Genomic DNA, 13,783 nt, shown 5'->3' with positions numbered 1-13,783 from the left:
AGACCCACTGGCCACAGGGCTGCCTCTTCTATCTGGGGCAGAGAACCAAGGTGGCCTAGGCTCTGTCTCAGGTACAGAGGGGCCCAGAGGATCAGACCTGAGGATCTGGCCAAGTGGCTTCCCTGTGCTACCGGCCAGGGAAAGGGGGGTTGAGTTTGAGGGGCTGAAGTGGGGTCACTCTGATTGTATCCTAGGGCTGGCAGGGCCACCTGTTGGGAAGTGTGATGTGCAGTATGATTTCAAGGGCAGTGGGGTGCGGTGCAGTCAGGGAAGAGCCCTTCACTGATGAAGGTGGCAGCTGAGATATTTGCTTCTAAATGTCTTCCTGATGTCGTGAGGCCTCTTGAATCCTGCAAGAAGACCGGCAAACGGCCATTTCCCATCCACTTGAATAGAGACCTGTAACTCAAGTAGTGGCACTTAGAAGCCACAGGTCTATTCTCCGTGGGCCCTGCCCCCTAAATCCCAGGGCAAGCAGCTCAGCTGACCTGGCTGGGCCCAGCAGAAGGACTAGGACAGAGTGCACACAAGGGTGGCCACACTGAGGAGGGAAACCATCAGCACCTTCGGACCCATGGCCACCCCCGCCACCTTCCTTCACTTTTACAACAAACTGTTACCCACTTTGTGGCAGGGGTTGCAGTGGGCACTGGGGACCTAGAAACATGGAGTGCTCTGGGGATCCAGGCTAGGAGGGCTTCTTGGAGGAAGTGATCATTCCTGACCGTTTTGTTCACATTGTCGGTCACTGAGCACCTGTCACATGCTAGGCTTTTCAGAGCTCCCATAGAGCCACCCGGTGTTGGTAAGGTGTTGGTAAGGGGTTTCGTTTCTCCTTGCATCTGACCCTGTGTCCTGTGTGGTTCTGTTATTGCAAGCCCTCCCTAAGGATCTTTCCGTCACAGCCTGGGTTAATCCATTAGTCAACTGTTAGCATAGAAGCACCTGCATCTAATTTTTATTGTTCATTTAAAGACCACAGGAAAACAGCCTCCTTACACCTCAAACCACAGTGGTTCCCTGACTCTGTGGTTTGCTTTGTCAGAGCGGTGGGGAAGGAGCTGCGGAAAGGAAGTCAGATGATAACGCGTTCTTCGCTGTGCCCCAGAGTGTCTTGGGGAAGTGCTCCTCCCTCCCCCCTGCCCCATAGGCCTCAGGCTCCTCACAGTGATTCTGTCCAGCCCTAAAATTTAGGATATGCTAACATTAAAGCCTCTTGAATCTCACTGTCATGGTCCGGGTCTTGGCCAACCCAAGTACCACTGAGTTTTTATGGTTGGTACTCAGCTCTGCTGGTGGCTGGTCACATGGAGCAGTGGCAGTGTCTGAGCCCCACCACCACGAGGGTGGATGGAGAGCCATTGTCCCTGCCCTTGAGGTGCCCACAGTCTAGGTGAGGGTTTCCCTCCCCACCTGGGGGACAGAGCACTGGGAGGGGCTTTGAAGAGAAGGCGATGTTTGGGCTGAGTCTTAAAGGTTGAGTGGGAGGTTGCCAAGCAGATGAAGAGGGTGGCCTGGGAGTGGGAACCGCATAAGCAAAGGCACTGGGACAGAAGAGTGCACAGTGCATTCTGGGAGAAGCTCTAGCATAGGGATGGGAGCTGGGAGTGAGGCTGGAAGGAGTCAGGGCCTGGATGACAACCAAAGGAGTGCCTGCGCAGGGAGATGGCCATATAGACTGGTTCCCGGTAAACAACCCTACGCCACCTCCAGGCCACCCCCAGCCTCCCAAAGCAAGTTATCCCAAGGTCATTTACTTTACTTGGTGTAGGGCAACTAGGGAAGCCTATGATTTGCCAGTGGTTTCTGTGAAATTTTAAAAGTAACTTGGCACTTCAGAGCAGCTTGATTTATCTGGAAACTTTCTGTTCTGGGGGACTGACGGGCTTCTCTGAGATACCACTGTGCACAGTTCTGCATTCTGCACAGCTGCCTCCGGGTTCCTACAGCAGCCAACACTCCTAGGAAGGAACCGACACCTCACCCACAGCCCCGCTGTGTGCTGGACGGTGGGGTCCTGTGGCCTTGGAGGCAGGACACCTGGGCCAGTGTCATGGTTTCTAGTACACACCCCAGGGCACATCCCTTTATCACTCAGGGCCTCAGTTTCCCTGTCTGTAAAATGAGGGCTTGGGCCACAGGGATGATGAGAGAGCTCCCTCCCACGCCCAGCATCCTGGCCGTGCCGTAGGGATGTTTGTTCGGTCTTATGAAGAGCGACAGATGAACGATCAACAGGTGCTGAGAGGGAGTCAAATGCGCTCCAATTGATTTTCACGGCCATCAGTAAGACACAGCCGACTCAGAGGAAAAGGAATCCAGAGGGCCCGAGAGGTGGCCTAAGTCCCGTCTAGAATTTGGAGTCTTTGGGGACTGGTTCTGGAGGGCCTCAGATTCTCCTACAAGATGCTAGAAGACCTCCAGTCCCGTGGGTTGCCATGATTTTATTGATTTCTTTATTGCACTGGCTTTTTTTTTTTTTTAAGGTAACAAACACTTGTGTAAAATTTTGAAAACTATAGAAGGGCATAGAGTGAAAAGTCCTCCTTTCTCCTTCCCAGCCCTGTCCCAATAAGACTTCAGGCTTAGAGGGCAGAAGCCCATCTCCAGGAATCTTTGGAAACCCGATTACCCTTACCAGAGGCAACCACTGGTCCATGTTTCTTGGATCTTCGTTAAGAAATAGTCAATGGTTATATGATGCTATATAAGCACACTAGTGTTCTGTATATTTTATTATAAATACTTATCACCATTTATTGGATTGTTAAACACAGTGTCACATCTCAGATCATTTCCGATGTGTATGGTATTGCCGCCATCTTGTTAACATAGGATCCCACTGATGGGCGTATTGCTGTGTACTTAACCAGTCGCCCCTGAGGGACATTGCATGTCTCCTCCTCCCTGTTCTGCTGTTACAAACAACTAATATCCTTGGACCTAAGTCTTTGTACACACGGGCAAAGAGCTCCGTAGGAGTCATTCCTAGCAGTGGATTGTCCCATCACGTGGCCATCTTGTCTGAAGGTCACCTGGCCCAGCCCTATAGTTTTAATCACCACCTTCCCCCATGACATCTGGATTCTGCTCTTCCAGATCTTGTCCACGGCGGGCCTGCGCCAGGGCACTGGAGGTCTGGCTAAACAGGCAGGGTAGCTGGTGCCAACATGAAACTCCCTCAGAGGAGCCTGACTTATTGCAGGGTATATGAACTTTTTCTGTGGCGGGCTAGATATAAATATTTTAGGCATTGTAAGTCATCTATCTCCATTGTAACTCTTCAGCTTTGTTGTTGTAGCACAAAAGTATCTGCAGACAATACATAAGTGAATGAGTGTGACTCTGTTCCAATAAAACTTTATTTTATTTTATTTTATTATTTATTTTTTTTAAAGATTTTATTTATTTATTTGACAGAGAGACACGGCGAGAGAGGGAACACAAGCAGGGGGAGCGGGAGAGGGAGAAGCAGGCTTCCCACGGAGCAGGGAGCCCGATGCGGGGAGCAGGGAGCCCGATGCGGGGCTCGATCCCAGGACCCTGGGATCATGACCTGAGCCGAAGGCAGACGCTTAACGACTGAGCCACCCAGGCGCCCCAATAAAACTTTATTTTAAAAAAGCAGGCAGGGGCGCCTGGGTGACTCAGTCGTTAAGGGTCTGCCTTTGGCTCAGGTCATGGTCCCAGCGTCCTGGGATCGAGCCCCGCATCGGGCTCCCTGCTTAGCAGGAAGCCTGCTTCTCCCTCTCCCGCTCCCCCTGCTTGTGTTCCCTCTCTCACTGTGTCTCTCTCTGTCAAATAATTAAAATCTTTAAAAAAAAAAAAAAAAAAGGCAGGCAGTGGGTCAGATTTGACTCTCAGGCCAGATTAATTCAATTGCTGAGCACGTCTGTGTCCCGGGTCCCATAGTAGGTGTGATGGATGCTGCAGAGAAGGATGCAGGCCTAACTCTGCCTGGCAATAGCAATATAGCTCATTGGTGTGATGGGAGAGCAGGTGCAGAGTAAACCCGAGAGTGCCTAAGAGGAGTGTCTAACTTGGACTAGGGGCCGGTCAGGGGTGGCTTTCTGGGAGAGGTGACATTGAAAGCTGAAATCCAAAGTCTTAGCTATGAGCCAGGCACAGCAGGACTTTGGGGCTTTGAAAGAAGTTTTGTATTGCTGGACGTATGGTGTGCGTGAAGGGGGCATGATGAGTGGCGAGGGCTGAAGAGGTAAACCTCAATCAGGGCACACAGGCCTGGAGGCAGGCTGTGTGGAGGGCTGGCCTTCATCCTGACAGCTCTGGGAGAGGGACTGCAAAGGTTGGCCTTTCGGGGTGGGGGGTGGGGATGCTACATACATATCTGGTGTCAGAAGCCAGGGGGATGGGGATGAAATTGGGTCATGACACATGAAACAAGCCAAGGCAAGCAACTTAGGACTGAAACCCAGGACGGTACAGTGGAACTAAACATTTTCATGACTTTCTTGAATCCTGTACCCCTATATATGAGCTCCTACTCATCCCTCAAGCCTCTGCCCCAAAGTCCCTTCATCTTTGGAGCCTCTTGTGGGGCAGTTACAGGCTCCTTCCTCTAGATTATCATAACATCATACTGAGGGACACTTGTCACATCAGTGTCTCCCATTGAGGCCTCAGATGACAGGCACAGAGTAAGCACTAATAAATGCTTACTAAGTTAAATTAAACAGCAAGATGAATTCTCCAGGGTAGATGTGGTCCATGAGGCATACTTTACAGTTGAGAAAACTGAGACTCAGAAGGCTAAGCAATTTGCCCAAATGGAACATGTAAGAATTCTGCCCAGTCTAGTCATTTTAGCAGAAAAATTGACTTTCTCTGCCTCTCCAGGCTGGAACTTTGTTGTTTGCCTCACGATTCCCTAAATTATTAATCTGTGAGGCAGTTAACTGAGCAGAAGTAAGAGGCACACTTTGTAGGGAGATAAAACAAGAGAATTACGAGGCATTTGGTTTCCAGGGACTCCATCCTCTGGTATTCCAAATGCTAACAGGGAAATTCAACCCCCTTCTTCTAAATCCCAGCAGGAACAATGTCGCCAAGACCATCCTGGCAGGCGGCTAGGCCGTGGGCCTGGACAAGTGCCTGGAATTCTTGGAGAATCCAGGTCGTGAGGCTGTCGGTCGGAGCCTGTTTCTGGAGTGCTCCAGCAGCTGGGCTGGGGGAATTCTCTTGGCTCCATTTATTGCAACCTATTTTTAGAGGGCTGTTCAAGCTGGGGTGGGAGTTTTCCACCCCCTCCCCCAACTGGATGATTTCAAAACTATCCTCTCCTACCTCCCCCTCCCCCCAGCCAGGATACAGAACGTGGTAGCAGTCTTTGAGCAGTGTGTGTCAGAAGTCTTCTCCTTCTGGAAGCCTTGTGTGTAGGTGCTTTTGTCCATCTTCCTGATTCTAGCCATCCTGGTGGGTATAAGATGCTATCTCATCGTGGTTTTGATTTGCATTGCCCAGATGATTAGTGATGTTCAGCATCTTTTCATGCGTTTATTGGACATTCATATATCTTCTCTGGAGAAGTGTCTGTTCAGATCCTTTGCCTGTTTTTTAATTGGGTTATTTGCCTTTTTATTGTTGAGTTGGAAGGGTTCTTTGTATGGCATAGATACTAGACCCTTATCAGATATGTGATTTGCAAATATTTTCTCCCATTCTGAGTCTTTATTTATTTTTAATGTAGCAAAGACAACATCAGAAGCAGAGAGGAGAAATGTGGAGACAGGCAGTGAGGGGCACTGGATTCCTGCTCAGCCTGTTGCCTGGGAACCCTGGTACACTAAACCGGATCTAGGGATGGCCTTTTCCTTTGCTGCAAGCTGGGCCAGCCCAGCCCTCTTCCTTCGCTGTCCCCCACCCCACTCCAGTTTCCCCATCTGGGAAAGCACTCATCATTAGGCTCTTGGCACCACCCCCTCCGAATGAAAGACTCAAAAGGGCACAAGAGGAGTCCCTGCATTAGTGGCTTCCTACTTCTTCCTGACTTCTGCAAACGTGCCATCTGCCTGGCCCTCCAGGAGATGGACTTGCAGGTGGGGCAGGTGGGGTTTTGATTGTGTCTGTGTCCGCTTGATGTCTCCCAACCACATTTGGGCATTCCACAAGTGTGGGTGCTGGTCTCTATTCCTGCCTTCATGAAGCCCAAGGACAGATAATAAACAAGTTAATACGCAAATTGAGAACAGCAAGCCATGATTGCTTATAGTAAGGAGAAATGAGCAGCCTGGAAGAGAAGGTGAGGGAAAACCTCTTAGAGTTAACCCATTTAAGGTGAGCCTCAATTTCCTCTTCTGGAAAATGGGGCCACTAATAGCTCCACCTATATCACAGTGTTGTCTTGAGGACCAAATGTAGGTAGAGCTCTAATAGGGAAGCAGGATTACTCTAAGCCAGCCATGGGGGTCTGAAAGTTGTCTCTGGTGGGGTTGGGTGGGCTTAGGGAAAAAGAAGCTGCTTTCATCAGATCCTCACCCAGAAGTCCCCAAATGGGCGTCTCCGGCCTCAGGATGGAACCCACTTTTTTCTCTGGGGCAGGAGCATCAGAGCCCCGGAGCCACACCATCCCGGGAGCAGAGGTCCCATTTTATAAACTTCGGCCAAAGTGAGGATTGGCGAAGATTGGCGCCATCAGCACAGTTGGCTGGTTTGGGTTTTGTATTTGCTGTGCTTACACGTTGGGAAGGAAGATACGTATATTTGAGGACTCTGTCTTGGAGGGAGACCTCCCAGAAAAGGGCCTAACTTGTAGGTACAAGGGATGCTGTTGCGGAGAACTTCTCCGCTGCGATCCTCCCGACTTGGCTCGGCTCGCCCCGCCCCTGCGCGCAGCCCCGCCCCATCGTGCCCTGCCCCCGCGCTTCCCCACGAGGCTCCGCGCAGCCCCGCCCGCCGGGCGCAGTCCGGCCTCCGGCCCCGCCCCTGGCCCCGCCCCCTCCCGGGCCACATTCCTCCGGCCGGGCCTCGCTCTGCGCCAGGCGGGCGGGTGGCGGTGGCGGCGGCGGCGGCGGCGGCGGCGGAGGCGGAGGCGGAGGCGGAGGGGAGGGCTTGGCCGGCCTGGGGCTGGGACTAGGGCCGGGAGCAGCGGGAACCGGCGGGCACTGGGCCGGGCGACCCGAAGTGGTCGCGTGGCGGGTGGTCAGGTCTCCCGGTGGTCGGGTGTCGGCCCCGGGCTGCCGCCCCGGCGGGAGTCGGCCGCGCTCGGCGGGGCCTGGGTCCCGGGCGCTCGGCCCCGTCAACTCCCGCCGCGGCCGCCATGTGGTGCCTGCACTGCAACTCCGAGCGGACCCAGTCCCTGCTGGAGCTGGAGCTTGACAGCGGGTAAGGGACCCGGGCGGGGCCGAGGCCGGGGGTGGGGCGGGGGGAGTGGGCGCCGGGGTTCGGCCGAGAGGGCCTTGGGGAGGGGCTGCACGGAAATGGGCTGGCGGGGCAGGGTGGGGGAGCCAGCAGAACCCCAGCCATTGCACAGCTGGCGTGCAGTATGTTGTGGGTTTGTGAGAGAGCCGGGTGCTGTGTTGTTGTGCAGTGGTTTGTTAGAGCCTGCCGGGGCTGTGCGTGTAAGTGTGTGCCAGAGAGGCTGCGGGGATGGGTGTGCCGGAGTGCGTGAGACGGTCAGGCTGTGTGTGATGAGGGCCTGTGTGTGCGAGAGGGAGGAGGGCTGAGAGGGTGGAGTGTGGCTGTAATCGTATGTGTGCAGCCAGACCCGGGACCTGAGTTCGTTTGTGTGAGAAAAAGAGATGCTGTCAGGACAGGAGTGTGTGTGTGTGTGCATGCGGGCATGTGCGTGCTCGCTCCCAAGCGGACTGTCGGGATGGGAGCTTGTGTGTGGGTGAGTTTCCGTGGGAGAAACTGATGCGCGTGGGTATGCGACGCCAGGCGGGAGCCAGTGCACTGGAGTTTGTGAGTCGGAGTGTGGCCGGCGGGCGTCTGTGCTTGCGTCTGGTTGAGGCGGGCTGAGGCTGCCAGGGAGTCTTCCTGTGGGCCTACTTATGCGAGTCCCTGGGCCTGTATCCCAGGTTACGAGTCAGCTCTGTCAGGGAGACCCTGGGCAAGTGTGTGTGAGGACGAGGGATTCCTTCCCGGGCTGTGCGCAGGTGGTCCAGGTATGCTTGGGGGGGAGGGGAGGCGGAGGCGGGGGCGACCCAGGAGTGCGCTGGGGAGGTTGAGATCTGTGTGGCTCCTGCTGTTGTGTGAGTGCGGCTGTGAGGGGTCTGCTGGTGTGATTGGGTGTGTGTGTGTTTTTCATGTGCCTGGTGTGGTCAGGGATGGAGTCTTGACGGGGGCGAACGAACGTGTGTCCCAGAGACCAACGCTTTTCTGCTTTGGGGCCTGTGGGTGGCTGCCTGAGAGTCCAGGGGCCAGTATTTATGGAAAGAGAGTGTGTATGTGCTGGGAATATCGATTTCCTTGCTTCGCTCGCCAGCACAGCTGCCCCCTGAGCTGTGTGCAGGCCCCTTGGAGGAGCCAGGCTGTGGGGCGGAGAGGATTTGTTGACAAGCTGACTTGGCTTGTGTCGGGCCCCCTGAGGGGTGGGGGGAAGCCCACCTGCAGCCGTTTGATCTCTGAGTTCAAAAATTCTGCGGCGTGTGTCTGGCAGTTGCACTGAGAACATGCATGTGGTCCCCTCTGCCCCCTCCTCACCCCGGGGGCCTGGGACGCTGGGCTGAGGCTCCGTGTGGGGTTGTGGGGGTGCGGTTCCCAAGAACCCGTCGCTTCTTGTGTCTGGGACGGAGGCTGGGCAAGCTGCAGCTGCAGGGCCAGCTGTCTGGAATCGGTGGCATGAGTCTGAGAATGGGGGGTCACGATATTCATATCGCACACGTGCTACTGTCTTACGCAGCTGTCCCACCCGGTATCGCATTTGCATTCTTGTCCTTGTGGTTCTGGCATCCCCATATCGCAGGAGAGCAAACTGAGGCTGAGTGTTAAAGTCTTGTCGGCACCAAGGCTCTGCGGTTTACGGAGTACCTGCTGTGAGCGTTCCCTGTCTAGGCACTGGGGACATAGCGGTGAGCAAAACTCAAGAGTGTTTGTCCTCCCAGGGCCAGCACAGTCGTGGTGACGCAGTCGGCATGCTCCACAGGCGACGACTCTTCTGCTCCCAGCTGAGAGAGACTGAGGGGTGTCCCTGGTGCCCCTGCATTAGGTCCTCTCCAATATCACCCTTCCAGTTGGGATGTCCATAGTCACCTCTTTGGCTTATTTCTCAGTCCTGCATCCCTTCTTATTGGAAGTCCCTCTTTGTATCCAACTCTAAATCTTCTAGCTGCAGGGAAGCCTGCTTGAGTCCTTTTGTTGTCAGGGTTGGTGGTGAACAGCTGCTCCCCGAGTCTCAGAGCACAGGCCAGGTGTCCTGGAGATTGAGAAGCCCCTCTCCGGCACAACCCGAAGTTCACCCGTCCGCCTCAGAGCAGGTGGATCACATTTGCTCTGGAGTGCCTGGGATGCAGTTCTGAAGGGGGGGGGGTGCAGAATCAGCCCAGCTCCTGGCCTGCGGAGGCTTAGCCAGCTACTCCTTGGGCTGGCCACCTTGCCCCCCACGCAGAGTCCTCCCAGCTGGCCATCTCTCCCTCTCCAAACCCAGGAAGGATCCAGCATGCTTCAGAGACCTCAGGAGACCCCCAGTGTGCAACAGGTCCAAGATAACCCCCTCCAGGCATGGCCACACCACCTGTAAGCACAGGCTTCTCCCTGATAGCAAGCATGACACCTTTGCGTGGCAGCACCTTGATGCTCTGCTGTTTGAAACTCAGGGCAGTCCAGGTCTCTCCCTACCCTCCCTTTCTGAATGGGCATGTTAAAATAGGGAATCCAGTGACCTTACTGGGCTATTACAAGGGGAGCCTGGAGTAGAACCCAGATGTTATGCTGGAGGGCCCCTGCCAGCCCTGCCAGGATTTTCAGGCTTTCACTCAAGGAAGTTGGACTGTGGACTAGCTGTGCTAATATTTACACAGCTTCAGTTCAAAAACATGGACAGGACTGACAGCTGCAGTCAAACCGTGTGATGACTGGGCAAATAGGTGTTCCTGGAAGGGATTGAACAGGGCCCCGTAGGCTCCGGGAGCTCAGGATATGTGTGTGTGTGCCCGCGCGTGTGTGCGGGTGTTACCTGGCCAGACTGTGTGGAACGAGGGATCTTGGTTGGCCAGGAGAATCTGTGAGGCCAAAGCAGCTCAGGGCGTCAGCAAAGAAGGGCTCAGGGAGGTGAACACTTGGTTTCAAATCCCAGCTCAGCTTTGTGACGTTATGCCAGTCACATTCCTCAGACCACATTCCTCTGAGCCTCAGTTTCCCCCTCCGTGGAAGGGAATGGTACCTTGCTTCACACAGATGCTCAAGGACATGTCTGACAGCCCTCGCACTGCTGACCAGCCCCAGGCCTCCAGTCTGAGCTGCGATTGTCCAAGTCAGCGCTCTGCTCTTCCCGCTGCCAGTGACCCATGGGATTTTCTTCCTTCCCCTTTTGTAAATTTCCTCTGAATTGTGATGACATGTGGAATATCTGCCCAGTGGGCTTGCGGCAGGCTGGAGGCCTGGGGAGAGCTCCGCAGAGGTGGCCCAGGTCCCCTGTGGAAGTGTGTGTGTTTGTGCTATGGGGGAGGATGCTCAAAGGCTGTTGAATGTGATTTATCATTTGTCCTCAAAAGCAAATCATAATGACTTTAAAGGGCATTAAGGCTCTTGAAGAATTAATTGGTGCAGCCTTGGAGAATCTGGCCGCTCCCACTGCCTGAGCTGCTGCCGAGGAGCGGTAGATGGTGATTATGGTGGGAAACATGGCACGGTGCCACCTGGACCTGCCACTCTGCTGGCTGCTGTGGCCGTCCCCCTAGTTGGGCAAGTGCCCCTTTAAGCCCTGGGGCCTGTGTGCGCTGATGCCTGCCCAGCACAGCGCCCGGCCACGTGGTAGGCACAGCCAGGCGTCAGCGAGTGACTGCACCCACAGATGCACGCATGCTCTCCTGGGCTTGGGGGTGCTTTGTTCTCAGGAGAGATGTGTACGACCCACAGGGCACCCGTTGTTGCACTTCCTATGTTCCTTTATTCACTCACTAGCTACTGAGCACCTACTTTGTGCCAGGCCCTGGGCTAGATGTAGAGGCACCAAGGTTAATAACGTGAAACCGTGTGTCACAGAACCCAGACAGGCCTTGGGGGTCACACAAAGCCTACTCTGCCTCTTCCCAGCTGTGTGGCTTCGGTGATGTGGCCTCCGCTGTCCGAGCCTTGATTTTCTCATCCATGAAATGGGGCTAAGAAGTATCTCCCCGGAGGGCATATGCAGCTTTGCCTGGTGACTCCTACCTATTCAATGCCCAGCAAACCGTAGCCGGTAGCCAGCAACACCAGCATCATCACCACCTCTTCTCTTGAGAAGTGACTACTGAGTTAAAGGTAGTTCCTCACGGTCCTTTTTTGCTGGTTTCTGGAGCTGTGTGGCTTTTAGCTAAGGCACGATCCTAGCTGCTCTCACTTGAATATCCTTTTATGCTTTATTTGCACGTAGCTGTGGCTTCCCTGCTCCTTGATGGAAAGGGTCATTCCCTTTTATTTCCTTGCTTTGCGCCTTCCTAACATGGTAACCATTTAATCGGAACTGAAGGCCCAGATGCAGAGCCATAGCAAGAGTCCCCTCCTTGCTTGTCTGGATGGGGAAACTATGAGCACATTTGTTTTTTCCTCTCTGTTCAAAGGTCAGTATAATAATAGTAATCGCAGTGGCTGCCATTCAGCTCTGCAAAGTACTTAATTCGCAGAGCAATCTGTGAGTAAGGGCTTCTGTCCCCACTTGGGGAACAGTTGGGGGACGGTTATGTGACTTGCCCAGGGTCACTGGCCATAAGTCTCAGTGCTGGGATTTGAACTCAGTCTTCTGGCTTTGGGGTCTCCGTTCTTCGTAGCCAGGCTGTGCCTCCTCTAGAATTTAAATCTGTAGCAAAATCTGTCACCATCATAAATGGAGCCTTTTGTATCTTTCCCAAGCCATGGAACAGGTAGGTGTCTGGTATCCCCCTGGCATCAGCATTTCCAAAATGTTTCCAAATGCCCCAGCCTCGGGCTTTGGTTTGAGGACTACCCTCTGGGCTCTCCTAGTGTCTTGCCAGAACCCACAGGCCCCAAGAGCTGCTTGCCCCTACGCTCCAGCCGGATTCTGAGATAGTGCCCTTGGGCCCTGAGCACTTGTGCATTCTGAGAGTGGCACACCTGCCCAGGCCAGCCTCAGCAAGGAGCAGGGTCTCACAGAAGCCAACGGTCCCCAGACTCTCAGCAGGACCAGTGCAAACACAACCAGCTTCTGCATGGGGAGGAAACCCAAGGCCAGGGCCTTTGACGTCATTAGAGGACACACATGAGTGTGGACTGCTGAACTTGCTCCCCTGAGAGAGAAGAACTGTTAATAAACTGGAAAATTTGGAGGAGTCAGGGTTGTCAGGGTTGGTGACTGCATCTACGAGGCAGTCTCCTCATTCAGGTTCCCCCAAATCGCCTATTGGCCGAGTTGGTCCAGGTCTGTCCACCAACATGAATACTTTCTTCCCAGTGGCTGTTTTAAAAGACAGAAGCAAATGGTGTTCGCTTTTTTATTTCTGGCCGAGAGGCTAGGCTAGGTGGTACAAGATTGAAATGCGTTAGTGCACGTGAAACATTTAAAACAGGTGCCTTATCGTATTATAGCTAAGTGCTCGATAAATGTTTATTATTATAATCACTGTAGTTGTTAACTATTTATCCTGATTATTACTAAGCTTGGAAGGTCTCTCCCTCCAGGGACCTGAGCAGAGCTCGCTCTAACTGGCTGTTGGCATTCAGCCTCCCTAGAAGCCCTGGCATCAGTCACTCCTCCCATCCCCTTTCTGGGCCTCAGTTTCCCATCTGTGAAGGGGGTGAGCTTCGTGATGCTTATGGTCATTTGCTGAGGGAGGGTGTTTGACCCAGTGTTGCGGGGGGACAGATTCTGTGGCCAGCCTGCCGGTAACCCTAACCCCAGCTCTGCTCCTCACACTCTCTATGATCTTGGGCATGTTCCTTGGGCTTTCTGTGCCTCAGTTTCCCCATTTGTAAACCGTGGGTGACAGGAGGAGCTCCTGGAGTTGTTGTTAATCTACATGAAGTGCTTAAAGGGCACAGTTAATACCTGAGAGGTGGTAACTTCTAGCTGTGACATCAGGGCGGCCGAGTCCAATTGTGCTGAAACTGGACCGTGGTACTTGTTCAGGGGAGACGTGTTGCTAGACAGGAATGCATCGTCTCTCCTTCTGGCCACAGACGAGGCCAGGGGTAAGAGCAAGAAGGAAGAAAAGGGGTGGTAGCTGGGGGGAGCCATGGGAGGGTAGGGTGCTGCTCACATGCGAGGTGGTGGTGACTGGGAGCGAGACAGGTCGCAGACTTGGTGACAAGTGACTAAAGCCCATAGTCATGTGCATGTGCTTGTAGCCCACTAAGAGAGGGTAGTCCAGAGTGTTTTGGCAATCGCTTTGCCCATGGATTGGAAAAATTGCAAAGCAAGGTGACTTGGCTCTCAGCTAGAGTGAAGGTTTCTTAGGATGGGGCAAATGGCTTGCTCCAGGGGTAATGGAGAGACCCCCTGGGGACACTTCAGGAGTAGGGACACTGGGGCTGATGCCCCAGCCCTGTGGCCCCGAAATGGGGCAGGGTGGCAGTGCCTCTGGAGTTCTCAGCTGGTGGCCCATGCTGAGCTCTGGTACTTCGGGCAGCTCTGGCATCCTGGTCCCACCTGGGGCTGCCTCTGGCGCCTAAT

General features: G+C 54.0%; 1 protein-coding gene across 5 annotated transcripts in view; it reads left to right on the top strand.

Moving 5' to 3' along the window:
* IQSEC1 (IQ motif and Sec7 domain ArfGEF 1) overlaps nucleotides 1-13,783 on the top strand; it is a 122,644-nt gene that overhangs the window by 43,730 nt on the left and 65,131 nt on the right. Inside the window, exon 1 of one of the 5 annotated variants that reach the window (XM_034997113.1) lies at nucleotides 7,083-7,341. The exons of the other annotated variants lie outside the window; for them this stretch is intronic. Coding sequence (XP_034853004.1) covers nucleotides 7,277-7,341 — 65 coding nt within the window. The 5' untranslated portion in view covers nucleotides 7,083-7,276. Of the gene's footprint in view, nucleotides 1-7,082; nucleotides 7,342-13,783 lie in introns of those variants that run through there. 5 annotated transcript variants of the gene reach the window in all.

This window comes from Mirounga leonina, unplaced genomic scaffold, assembly GCF_011800145.1.
Source record: "Mirounga leonina isolate KUSES-001 unplaced genomic scaffold, KU_Mleo_1.0 Mir_94, whole genome shotgun sequence".
NCBI classification, from domain to species: domain Eukaryota; kingdom Metazoa; phylum Chordata; class Mammalia; order Carnivora; family Phocidae; genus Mirounga; species Mirounga leonina.
The sequence above is the reverse complement of the archived record's forward strand: the minus strand, read 5'-3'. Positions and strand labels throughout refer to the sequence as shown.